Here is a 12,853-nt window from a genome sequence, read left to right as displayed (position 1 = left end):
AGAATTAATCAATAGAATTCGAATGGTAGAATTATTTGCTCCCAGTACCGTCAACTAAATCGAAGGAGTAGCAATGTGAGACGGTAAAATCGAAACAAATATGGATTGCAAGAATATGCCGTAGAATTCGGATGGTAGATGGTGGAAATATACAATCTCAGAATTGCAAGTAAATACAGTGGAAAAAATTTACTTGAAGTAGAAGCGACGAGAATCGAAAATATATGTAGTGGAACCAATATTAATTGGAGCAGATGCGACGAGAATTTAAATTTATTTGTATTTATAAATAATTGCGGAATGGAAATGCAGAGTTTTTTATTATTTTCGTATTTAAAATAAATGCAGGAAGGATGTAGATTATTATTATTATGCGATTGCGGATATTTAATCGAGTGCAAAACTTTAAAAGTAATTGTGATTAAGTGATTGATTAATTATTAATTAATTTAAAGAAAATATATTAATTGTAAAGAAAAAATAATTAAATCGGAATGGTGGGATTGGAACACCTGACACTTTTCTTCTCAACTTAATGTTCGTTGGGATGCGCTGCCGGCAATGTAAAAGCTCTTGAATATGTATACATATGTATGTACGTAGACAATTATATGTCGCGGCGGCAGCGGAACTATGCAAGGCGCAGCAATAAAATGCACAAAAAATACGGACACTGGTTTACAAATTTTTTTGCAATTTTCACAATATTTTATTCTTTATTTATTATATTTTGATTTTCTTGTTTTATATCTATATATTTTTTTTAATGTATGTAATGGTTTTTGTATGCGTATGGGGAAGAAAATATAATATGTAATATATATGTTTTATATGGAGAAAAAATAATATAAATATATGGATTTATTATAGCACTGGATAGCTATTCGTAGGCAGCGGACTGTATTGGATTGTTATTAAATTTTTATTATTGGAATTTTATTTTCTATTGTACGAAATAAAAATCGATGCTTTATGTAAGCCGATATGTATGTACATATGTATGAATTTGTGTTCTCATGTAGGAACCGTTTTGTACATTGATGTACGGATAAATGCCAATATGTAGAGGAAAGCGGACGAAAAGAATATGGCGACGTTTAAAACGGAGACGGATTGAAACAATTTGCCAATTTTATGAAGTGGAAAATAGGAAATGGAAAATTCCTCAACTGCCGTTGTCAGGAAAACTCGCTCTTGGAGTCGACACGGAAAATTAATCTTGCAGCAGAGTGACCGAAATTAATTGTTCGGACTACTGCTGAAGATCGGCAGCGAGGGGGGCGACGGAATACGGAGTACTTATCTTGGAAGCAGAGAAACGCCGAGAACTGCTGGTGAAGCGGAGTTGTAGAAAAAATCCGGAATCCAAAATCCGGCTCTGTAGGACCAAAATGTTCGGCTCGAGGGGGGGGAAATTCAATTTCCACGAATCTCCAGATAAGCACAAAGGTATTTAATAGCACTCCCGCGCCGCAGTCAACGTAACCGTAGAAATCACCGCACACAAGAAAATCACCACCAACGAAAAGAAATAGGAGGCCGGGGGGGGGGCGTGGTAATTTCAATGTAAAATCTCGTGGACTTGGTCCGCTTTATTGGAGTTCTAATTAGGAATTAAAAATACAAGCTGGAGTGGGAGATCAAACAACTAGGAGAGCGGGAGCGGCCGCTCAGCGATGCGACGATCGGCCAGAGCCGAAGCATCCGCTAGAAGAGCGGGAGCGAGAGAGCGAGCTGAGGAGCTTTGAAGAAGCGGGAGCGCTTCGGAGTCGCGGGGGGCGGGAACATAAGCTCCTGACCTGAACAAGCTGCACTTAGGCGGTTCCAAGCTTTCGTTGTGTCTCTGCTCACCCACGCTTACGCTCCCGCTCTCTTGTTTTTTCTTTTTTTCGTTTCGGCTCTGCTTATCGGTGCACCGTGGTTGTAGGTTGTGTAAAATGGTGTCGAATACTGTTTGCGCTATTAAAGGCTGCCAAAAAGAAGTTTTGGCAGAACAGCCCAGCCTATATTGCTGGCTTTGCAATGCGGTCGTACACGCTAAGTGTCTCGACTTAACGGGCCGTATCGCTGACGTAATTTCTGCCAATAAAGGCATACGTTACTATTGCCATGCCTGCCGGGAGGTTGAGAAGGAAATGTTATCCTTCATGCGGCAGACCAGAGGCGGATTTAATGAACTTAGGGTCAATTTTCGCAAAGCGAATGACCTGTTCACAGCGCTGGACGCTCAATTTAACGGGATGAAGCTGTTAAGTGAGTCGCCAAAGCGCGAAAAATCACCTTCTGGTCGGCAGCAATTGGGCGAGCCCCAGCAACCTGGCATACCCCCTCGGCCCAGCCCCCGGCACCGACACCAACTCCAATGGTGTTGAGATCGGGAACGGCGAAAGATTCGGCAATCGAACGTGCCGGGAAAGAAATGACAGCAGCACCGCCCGTTTTATTAGTTGAGTCCGCTGCGGAGTCTCAATCTCTGACACCGCAGACTTCAAAAAAAAATCTCAGCTATCCCACAGGGCAAAAAAAGGGCCGTTCCAATGGCTGAAGTCGGTAATGTTGCTTTACCAAAAACCCTCACCGCTATTCCACCATTAAAAACAATATTTGTTTCTCGGCTTGCCCCTGACCTCGCATCTGAAGATGTACAAGCTCATATACAGAGCAAAAAACATTCCAATAATGTAAAAATAGAAAAATTCAACTTTTCATACCCCAGAGACATCTCATCTTTCAAGATAAGTGTCTCCCTCGATCTTTTTGACACAATTTGTTCTGGTGACTTCTGGCCTGAGCACGCTGTAGTCAAGGAGTACGAGGTAAAAATAAAGAAAAAACGGCCTTCACGGCCAGCACAAACCACAGCGACCGCGGGCGTCACGGCAGTGCCAAAAAACTAAATACCTCCCTCCTACTTTCCTATCAGAATACTAGAGGCTTTCGCAGCAAGCTCTCTAAATTGTATTCTGATAGTTTTTCGTTTGCATCCCAGGTGATTGTGTTTACCGAAACCTGGTTAAAGCCGGAGATTTTCAGCTCCGAAATTTTCCCAGGTAAGTACACAACTTATAGATTAGACCGTCTTTCCCAGCGAGGAGGTGGAGTTTTGATCGCCGTTGACTCCACCCTTAGTTTCGAACTGGTTCAAATTGACGATCTCACAGGTATTGAATTTATCTGTGTAAAACTATCATTTCCAGGTAGTTTTATCTATATAACCTGTTCTTACGTTCCTCCATCTGCTGAAAAGCCCATTTATTGGAAACACCTTTCGGCAATTCAGGCTGTTTCCAACAGGCTTTCAGATAGAGACCAACTAATAACTCTAGGAGACTTCAATATACCTGGAGCTCGTTGGTCATCAGATGGTACGTCCAATGTCCTCCAAACTGCGGTACAGCATGACCTCATAGATGGTTTGCTTGACATTTCGTTGTCCCAAGTTAACCATGTCGTAAATTCTTTAAATCGCCTACTAGATCTGTGTTTCGTCTCTGATCCTGTAGGTGTAAACTTAACAAGAGTCGATCCATTGACGCTTCCCGAAGACCCTTACCATCCTACTTTCGAAGTGACCATCGATTTGGGGACTGTCGTAAAGACCAAACCTGATTTGAGTTGCTCAGCAACTAAAGTTCGCTGCTTCCGTAAAGCAAATTTTCAAAGGCTAGATACCTTGATTTCCCAATTTAATTGGTCTGAACTTTACAGATGTACTGACATGGCGTCCGCCGTGGATATTTTTTACAGTGCCATGAATTCGTTCCTTGCATTGTTCCTTTAGCCTATCCGTCGGTTTCTAGTAAACCACCTTGGTTCACCAAAGAGCTGACACGCCTAAAAAACTTTAAGTCTAGGCTTTATAATCGCTATAAACGCACCGGATCTCCTACTGTTCATTCAAGGTATCTTAGTGCTCGGTCGAATTTCACCGTGCTTAACGCGCAATGTTATAAAAGTTATTTAACTCGCTGTAGGGTTCAGTTCACGCAGGACCCGAAACAGTTTTATAACTTTGTTAACACTAAGCGAAAACCCAATTTACATCCTTTATCGCTTTCGTTCAAGAACGCTACAGCAAACTCTGATCAGGCCATCGCCGATCTCTTTGCCGAGTTTTTCAAAACTACGTATTGTTCCTCGAATAGCTTAGATCAGACTTACTCTTTTGATTTGCCCAAGTCGAACCTAATTTTCAGTCCTATTTTAACCGAAAGCTCCCTTAGTTCGGATCTTCATCGTGTAAAACCAGTTTACTCACCGGACGCCAGCAACTATAGAGGAATCTCTAAGTTGTCGGCAATTCCAAAACTTTTCGAGAATGTAATTACTCCCCACTTGCAGCATTTATGCAGATCCGTAATTTCACCATGTCAGCATGGTTTTATGAGGCGAAGATCGACCACTACAAATCTCCTGGAACTCACCTCCTTCGTTATTAGAGGTTTCCAACGTAACTTTCAAACCGACGTGATTTACACAGACTTCAGTAAAGCTTTTGACTCGGTTAATCACTCTCTTCTTGTAAGGAAGCTTGACTTAATCGGGTTTCCTGTTGATCTTCTTAAATGGATTTTGAGCTATTTGAGTAACAGAACTCAAAAGGTTCTGTTTAAAAATGCTCTATCCAAATTCCTCAGAGTCACTTCTGGCGTCCCACAGGGTAGCCACCTCGGCCCGCTGCTATTTACATTGTTTATCAATGACCTCCCGCTGGTTCTAACGAATTCTAGAGTACTTATGTACGCTGATGACGTTAAGCTATGCTTGCAGTATAAGGACAACTCTTGCCAGTCAGACCTGCAATCGGATCTTAATAACTTTCAAGCATGGTGTCGTGCTAATTTATTACATCTCAATAGCTCTAAATGCAAGCTGATGACATTTTCACGTGTCACTCCCCAGTTGCCACTTATACGCTAAATGATTGCGCTCTTGAAAGAATATCTCTTGTTGATGATTTAGGCGTTCGCTTAGACCCTAAACTTTCGTTCTCTGAACATATTTCGTGCATGGTTAATAAAGCCAAGGGCATGCTCGGTTTTATTAAGAGGTGGTCGAAGGAATTCGATTCCCCTTATATAACGAAGACCCTTTTTACTTCGTTAGTTCGCCCTATATTGGAGTATGGTTCATGCGTCTGGAGTCCTCAATTCGGAATCCATATTAACCGTATTGAATCTGTACAAAAGAACTTTTTACTTTTCGCCCTCCGTGGCCTACCTTGGGATGCTGATGAGAGGCTACCGTCGTATTCAAGTAGACTCCTATTAATTAACTTACCCTCCCTAGCTAACCGTTGAACGATGCTTGGTGTCGTATTCCTCCATAACCTAATAAGCGGTGATGTTGAGAGCCCCTTTCTCTTAGGGCAGCTCAATTTCCACGTTCCCCGACTAACATCTAGAACCCTTATCCCTTTAGTAATAAATCACTGTAGGCGGGAGTTTGAAGTGCATGAACCCTTTAGGGTTTTATGTACGGATTACAACCGCCTCTCTGACATTATAATTCGTAGCGATAGCCCTTCTGTACTAAAAACTTTAATACTTGTTGAGTTAGCTCGTAGTGTATCACCGTAGTCTAATGTTGCATGCGTTCTTATTTATTTATCGTAGTTATTATTTAGTTACATTATATTATTTTTTTTTAAATTTACTTTGCATGTGTTTTTATTTATTTATCGTAGTTATTATTTAGTTACATTATTTTATATTATTGTATATTTATTTTGCATGCGTTTTTACTTAATTATTACTATTTTTATTATAATATATTTTTGTTCCCCTTATTAAATTTTGTTCTCTTGTAACGTTTCCTCGTTCTTTTCTTTCTTCATTCACCGCGTCTATCTAGTTCGCGATTCGTGTCGTACGTCACACGGCTGCGCCCCTCGGTCGGTTGGGCGGGAAGTGGAAGCGGGACCCCGCGAAAAAAAAAAAAAAAAAAAAACATACAGAGAAGGAAGAACACGCTTGTGAAGTCAAATATAATCGTACATGGCAATGTTGTATATCGTTTGAAAGGTATTGGTATCACCTTTAAAATGATATATAGGTTGTTTACATGAGCTTCCACGTTAAAAAGTTTCAATCGATTGAAATGGAGTTCACAAACGCAGAAATTCGGGCAGTTTTGAAAATTTATTTTGCACAGGGAAAAACTGCTGCGGAATCTCGCCGACAGATTATTGCTGTCTTTGGAGATAACAAACTTTCGATTCAAATCGCCGAACAGTTGTTTAGGTGCCGCGTCACAAGCTACGGGAGCTTGGTTGGGAAGTGTTAATGCATACACCTTATAGTTCGGACATTGCCCCAAGCGATTATTATCTGTTTTTGGCCATGCAATATTCTTTCCATGGACAAAAATTGAGTTCAAGGGAGGATTGTGAAAATCGAATCGCCGAGTTTTTTGCCAGTAGGGACAAGGACTTCTTTAGGAGAGGCATATATAAGTTACCATCAAAATGACAGAAAATCATCGAAGACAACGGTACATAAAGCACTTAAATCGGACAATGCTAACTATGTTAAAATCGTCGTCAAAAATCAATAAAGAAACCGGTATGTCATTACCAAACAACCTGATATCTATTCAACTTAGTTTTAAGTAGAAAAAGGCACCGAGACGGATTGAACGAAAAATGAAATTGAAAGAAATTTGATTGAACGTAAAATTAATTGAACACGATCTTGTCGGATATAAATTGAAATTAAAATGAAGAATTGTTGACCATAAATTGAAAATGATTAATTGAACATTAATTGAAAGTTAATTGAAGAAAAGAAAAATATTGAAATGAAGCATTGAAAATTTATTTCTAGTTTTGATTAAATCCGATCGACTAAAGATATGAGGCGAACTTTGCTCTAGATATGCCTGTGAATACCCTTCCTTAACCTATATTTTCATTTAAAATAAGATATTGATATATTCTTCGGAACTACACTGGCATTTATTTATATATAACTATCCATATCCCGAAATATGACCTCCTGTGAGCGGTCTGGGTTTGTTTAAGATAAATGCTATCGGGTATTTCCCACGATCGGGAACTGTCCGATACGTGGGTCTAGAACTAAGATCAAAAATGTACATTCTCATGTTAGCTATTTAAGCTAGGGTTTGAATGAAATAAAATCAGTTTCTTACAAAAACTCACGATGATGACTTCTTATTTAGAGGCTCTTTCATTTTGGTCCTTCGAGCCGGATGCATCTTTCCCCCTTGTGGTAAGAGGTTCAGAGTTTTAAACCAGCACCTTAAAATATTAAGGCTGCAAAAATAAATATCTCTTGTTTCCCCGCACCCGTGTTAAGGAACAGAGAATAAATACATAAACAAAAAGACACAAAAGAGTCTTTTATTTTTTAAATACAAGCACCATTTAGGTTGCTGCAATACCATGGAAGATATGGTAAGGCGTGATGAAGCCATTAATATCAGTAAATGTGCTTAAAGAAAAGAAAAACAAATGGTGGTCGAGAAATCGGCAAAATAAAAATAAATATCTAAAATATTTATTGTGGGCGTTTTTTCGAGGACCGAAACATCGAAAAGTGGCGGTAGTGACAAATATTAAAAAAAGCACAATACAAATTTTTTTTGGTGGTCGTGAAAACGTCAATTCAAATAGACAAAAAAGAGTCTTATTGTTTTTAAACAAACAAAATTTTTTCCAACTTTATTGGTTGGTTTTTTATATAGGTGCCAGAAATGGCAACCAGGAAATAAGAAATACAAATTTTCTGTAGTCGAGAAAACGACTAAAAATATTGTGTGGAAGTTGTGACGGAGAGAGGGAGAAGGATGGACGACCGCACGGCAGCAAATACAAATAAGTCTGCAACAACAACTACAGCCGCAGCGACGATACAGGCGGCATCAGGAAATCATCCTACAACCAACAACGGCGGCAGCGACGACAGCAGCAGCAGAAACAAAAACATCAACACTAAAGACGACTGCGGCGCAGCAGAAGCGGAAGAAGCAGCAGCTAAGTCGACTTAATTAAAATTCTTTTTTTATTAGAAATATAATAATTTTGTTTTTGAAAAAAAAAAAAAAGAATTTATAAATATTGCACTCATAAGAGGCAGGAACAAAGTTAGATCAGGAGTTATTTAACGCAATATTCCCCCGGCAGGACCTCACTTCGGAGGTATTTGGAAAGCTGGAGTTAAATTCATGTAAAACAAATAGTTTCAATACCGATTGTTTAATTTAAAGAAAATTGTTCAAAAATTAAGAAAAATAATACAAAACAAAAAGTTAAAAAGAAATACAAGCGGATAAACAAATTTTGATAAGTAAAATGAATTATGTTTGGGAACGAGACACCCTGTATTGGGTTTCGCTCTCTTTGTTTTTGATCGCCGCTGCCGGCGGCCTTATCAGCGGTCGCTAAGCGAGCAGCGCATCGATGCAAATGCGCGCGAGCTTCTGCCCTGTAATTTTCCATTCATTTCTAACTCCTAACTGTAACTTGTTTACGTCTTCGACTAGCATAATCGAATGACGTGCATAGCCAAAGCTTAATCAGTCACATTTTTGCTTTCAATGCAATCAAACGCAGCGCGGTCGACAATATTAAATGTAATTGTTCGGAAATAAATAAAATTATATTAAACAGTATACACTAGGGCGGATTCATTTATAAACAAATTAAAAATTAAAAGAAATAAAATTGTAAACAGAGGCCGTTGCAAAATGTTAGTTGCAAAATTAATTATATCGAATGAAACAAAATAAAGTACGCTTTTGTCAATCTATTTTCAGAAAGTCCCGTTAGAAATTCCAAGCAGACCGTATTGCATGGTAAACTTTGGACAATCAGCTGATAGAAAAACCAGGTTTCGCTTGAATAGCTCAAAATCAATTTTCTTATTTTTGGCCTATGGCATCGACCACTGTGGAATGTAAAACTGTAACTGTTAAACTGTAAACATAATATGTATAGGTAAAATGTTATGAAACTATGTATAATGAATTAATATACAACTTTTAAATTTTTCCTTTAATTTTTTTTCTAATTATTTAACCAGAATGGCTCGATTCTTAATGATACGATTGCAATCTGCAAGGGTATACAAACTTTGGCGTGTCGAAGTAAGCTTCCTTTCTTGTTTTTATTTATTTTCTTAAAGGCTCAATATCTTAAGAATATTGTATCCAAGTTTTACATCGATTATAGGAAAATTTGTTGGTGTTCAATGCATGAGCATCACAAAGTTTAAGGGTCCATTCTGGTTAATTGGGCCAAAAAATAGGAAATTTTCAAGAATTTTTTGTGGACAAAAGAAAAGACATAGAAAGTTAAAACTTGTCACATATATTTATCATAGTTTAAAGATGATTAAGCAAAAATTTCAGGACACAGGGCGACGTAAGCCCTTGCCCAAAAAAGGAACCCCTCTGGCGACCGTCCTGCAGGACGTACAAATCGACTGAAACAAAAAATTCAAAGATGTTCTTGTTTAGTATGAATGTGGTTATGGAATAGACTAGAATTATCAAAATTTAATAAAAAATTTAAAAAAATTGCGGCGATTCAAAATTTTTTATTCCGTTTTCGTTAAAATTTTCTTCACTTTTTTGTTGATTAAAAGTCCAATGTATAAGCTATTAATATAATTCTAGTCTATTCGTTAAAAATTGGCTGAGATAGGACGGTCGCCAGCTCGAAAAATGTAGTTTTCCAGAAAACGCGTTTAAAGTATTATGTTTTTTTATAACTATCAAAAAATGAAAACTACAAAAAATCGATTTTTTTTTTAACTAACCAGAATGGACCCTTAAAGTAATCTTCTGAAAATGCCATTTCGAATATCGGTGCATACGATAACTCAAAATCTACTAGTTTAGGTAATTCTACAGGTACTCACGTCGAGCTTGTTTAAATTTTTAATTTTATTATATTTTTTATTTAACAAATTAACTTAATTTTTTAGTCAAAAATCGGTGTTTTGATTTCAATTTTTTATAAAAAATCGGGAAAATTTTTTATCTTTTAACGAATGAGGTATAATTTTTTTAGATCGGATGATTCTGTGGACCGTTAGGATGTACACCGCAAACAAACTTTTTTGAGGCGACTCGGGAGATTCCCTAGAACTCCTCTATCTCTAAATATTTTTCAATACAAAATTTATCAAAAATTATTCAAATGTTGTACTAGTATATGGTATTTAATTTATTAAGGGGGGACATCTGAGTAACTTTTTTTAAAAATCGAAAAAATTTTTTTTTGCTTAAAAAATTCTTTAGGGTCTTAAAAATAACATACCAAAAGATAGAGTCCGGCAAATGTGTATAAGTGTCGAAATTCTCCATTCTGCGGCGATGCCTCCCATGTAATCATATACGATTTTAAAACTTTAAACTCGTTTTTCTCAAAACCACTTTTTTTGAGTTGGCCGAAAACATAACTCGAACAAATCTTAACCGATCGATCTGAAATTTTGACAGTATATCCAAAATACCTATGGCTATCGACACACGTAGGATTTTTTTTTTTTGCTTACTTTTTTTTCAACAATTTTGTGACGTTTTTTTTTCATGAAAATTGAACATTTTATTTAATCACTCACCATTTTGCTAAAAATCAAAATATCGAAAAAATCCTACGTGTGGTGTCGATAGCGGTTGAGATACAAAAACTAACAAAATTTGATTTTTTGTTCTAGATCAAATATTAAGGACGTTAGGTTTTCGGCCATGGACCCCTTTCAAAAAAATAGGGCCTACGGAGACATGCTGCACAGCTGCCATTTTGTTTTCGATTTATAAAAAAAAAATTATTTCGTAGTTCACATCTAACATTATCAAACCTACTTTAAAATTTTTCGATTGGCTTTTTCATTTGGCCAAAAAAAATTCTAGAAAATGGGCTTTTTTTTTGCCAGTTACTCAGATGTCCCCCCTTAAGCTAAGTTTCACTGTTTCGCCAAAATGATTTGTTAGAAAAGTGGCCCGTTTTGCAGCGAATTATCCTTACTCCCCACTTAAGATTAATAAGGATTTAAAAACAAGAAAGGAAGCTAACTTCGGCACGCCGATGTTTGTATACCCTTGCAGATTGGTTTTGATGTTTATATTATAGATTTAAATGCTGAAAACACTCACAAAACAGAGTTTCATTACATTTTGCCTATACTTATTATGTTTACAGTTTGACAGTTACTGTTTTACATTCCCAGCTTTACATTTTCTCTACATTTACCGATCGTTTATATGGCAGCTATATGATATAGTTGTCCGATTTTCATAAAATTTATACCAAAATTCTAGAATAATAAAATAAGCTTATATCTCAGAGTAAATAAAAATGCGTTGAAAAACAACGAAGCTATAATGTTATTAATATTAATTTTCCGAAAGTTCCTATGGCAGCTATATCATATAGTCGTCCGATTTTCATAAAATTTTTACCAAAATTCTAAAATAATATAAAATGGCCATATCTAAAAAATTATGCAAAAATGTTAAAAAACAGCAAAGTTATAATTATTTTTTTTAAAATTTATCGAACATTTGTATGGCAGCTATATGATATATTCGTCCGATCCGGCCCGTTCCGACATATATAGCAGTGAGAGCATAGAAGACTATATGCAAAGTTTCATTCATATAGCTTTAAAACTGAGGGACTAGTTTGCGTAGAAACAGACAGACAGACAGACGGACAGACAGACAGACGGACAGACAGACGGACAGACGGACATGGCTAGATCGACTCGGCTGTTGACGCTGATCAAGAATATATATACTTTATAGGGTCGGAAACGTCTCCTTCACTGCGTTGCAAACTTCTGACTGAAATTATAATACCCTGCAAGGGTATAATAAAAGGTAAATTGAAAAACTATCTCAACTATTATATTGGTCCGAACTCTTCCGTTTCGACTGATATTCTAATGTAAATAGGAAAAAGCCTTCTTGGCGTCTAAGCGGAAAGACTGGTCTGCGGTCGGAAATAATCCTTCACTGCGTTGCAATTTTTTGAATAAAATTATTAAAAAGCTTAGTAAAAACACAGAAATTATTATGATTTTTTAATGGCTCTTATATAGAGTGAATTTAGTGATTTCTCCTATTTATTCGAGCTCAATTTACCTAATCCATAATGCAAGAGAATAGCTCACGTATACGTTTATTATAAATAACAAGGCAGTAATGGGCATGGGTAAGGAAGAATGATATTACCATATTTGGTAGTACTGCTCTTAGCCTCTTTTTTACGCAGACAGACCGATGGATATGAATAAGAGGTTCCCCAACAACAAGCTAGTTAGATTTTTCAATATGATAATACAAGGAATAATAATATTATCTTTAGTCAAATATGTAAATAAACACAATATTTACCGGCCCAGCAAAATAGTTTCTGGCTAAATAAATGTTGCGCATTGCATAATTAATGAGAAGGGTTAGTTTATTTTTCGGTATCGTATCCAGTGCCTGTTTAGCTTTTAGTTTGGCAACATCAGTGCTCATTATATTTAGAAGTTTTGGAGATATACACTCAATATTCTCGTCGACGTCTTCTGCAATGAAAAAGTAATGATATATTTTATTAATATCTTTCATAGGTTTTCTTGAAAAGTAAAATATTTTAAAGCAATTAAAATAAAAATGGGTTCTTTAATGTAAATAAATTATTTTAAGCCAAGGTATCACCTAATAAACTTTGTTGTTTAACAGCGCAGTTTCTGAGAGCTGAGCCAGAAAAGTGCACCGCTATGGGCCCTGCCTTTGTCCTGATGGTGGTCAGGGATCGTACGACTTTTGCAACTTGTGCTTCATCAGCGGTCTGCCAAGGGCATTGAGTGATGCGTTTTTCTTACTGTTAGCT

At 36.9% G+C, this 12,853-nt stretch overlaps 1 protein-coding gene across 1 annotated transcript in view; it reads right to left on the bottom strand.

Moving 5' to 3' along the window:
• Nipped-B (Nipped-B cohesin loading factor) overlaps window positions 1-12,853 on the bottom strand; it is a 133,527-nt gene that overhangs the window by 84,626 nt on the left and 36,048 nt on the right. Inside the window, exon 9 of the mRNA XM_070284836.1 lies at window positions 12,367-12,545. Coding sequence (XP_070140937.1) covers window positions 12,367-12,545 — 179 coding nt within the window. The remainder of the gene's footprint in view (window positions 1-12,366; window positions 12,546-12,853) is intronic.

The sequence above is a fragment of the Drosophila kikkawai genome, chromosome 2R, assembly GCF_030179895.1.
Source record: "Drosophila kikkawai strain 14028-0561.14 chromosome 2R, DkikHiC1v2, whole genome shotgun sequence".
Taxonomy (NCBI): Eukaryota; Metazoa; Arthropoda; class Insecta; order Diptera; family Drosophilidae; genus Drosophila; species Drosophila kikkawai.
The sequence above is the reverse complement of the archived record's forward strand: the minus strand, read 5'-3'. Positions and strand labels throughout refer to the sequence as shown.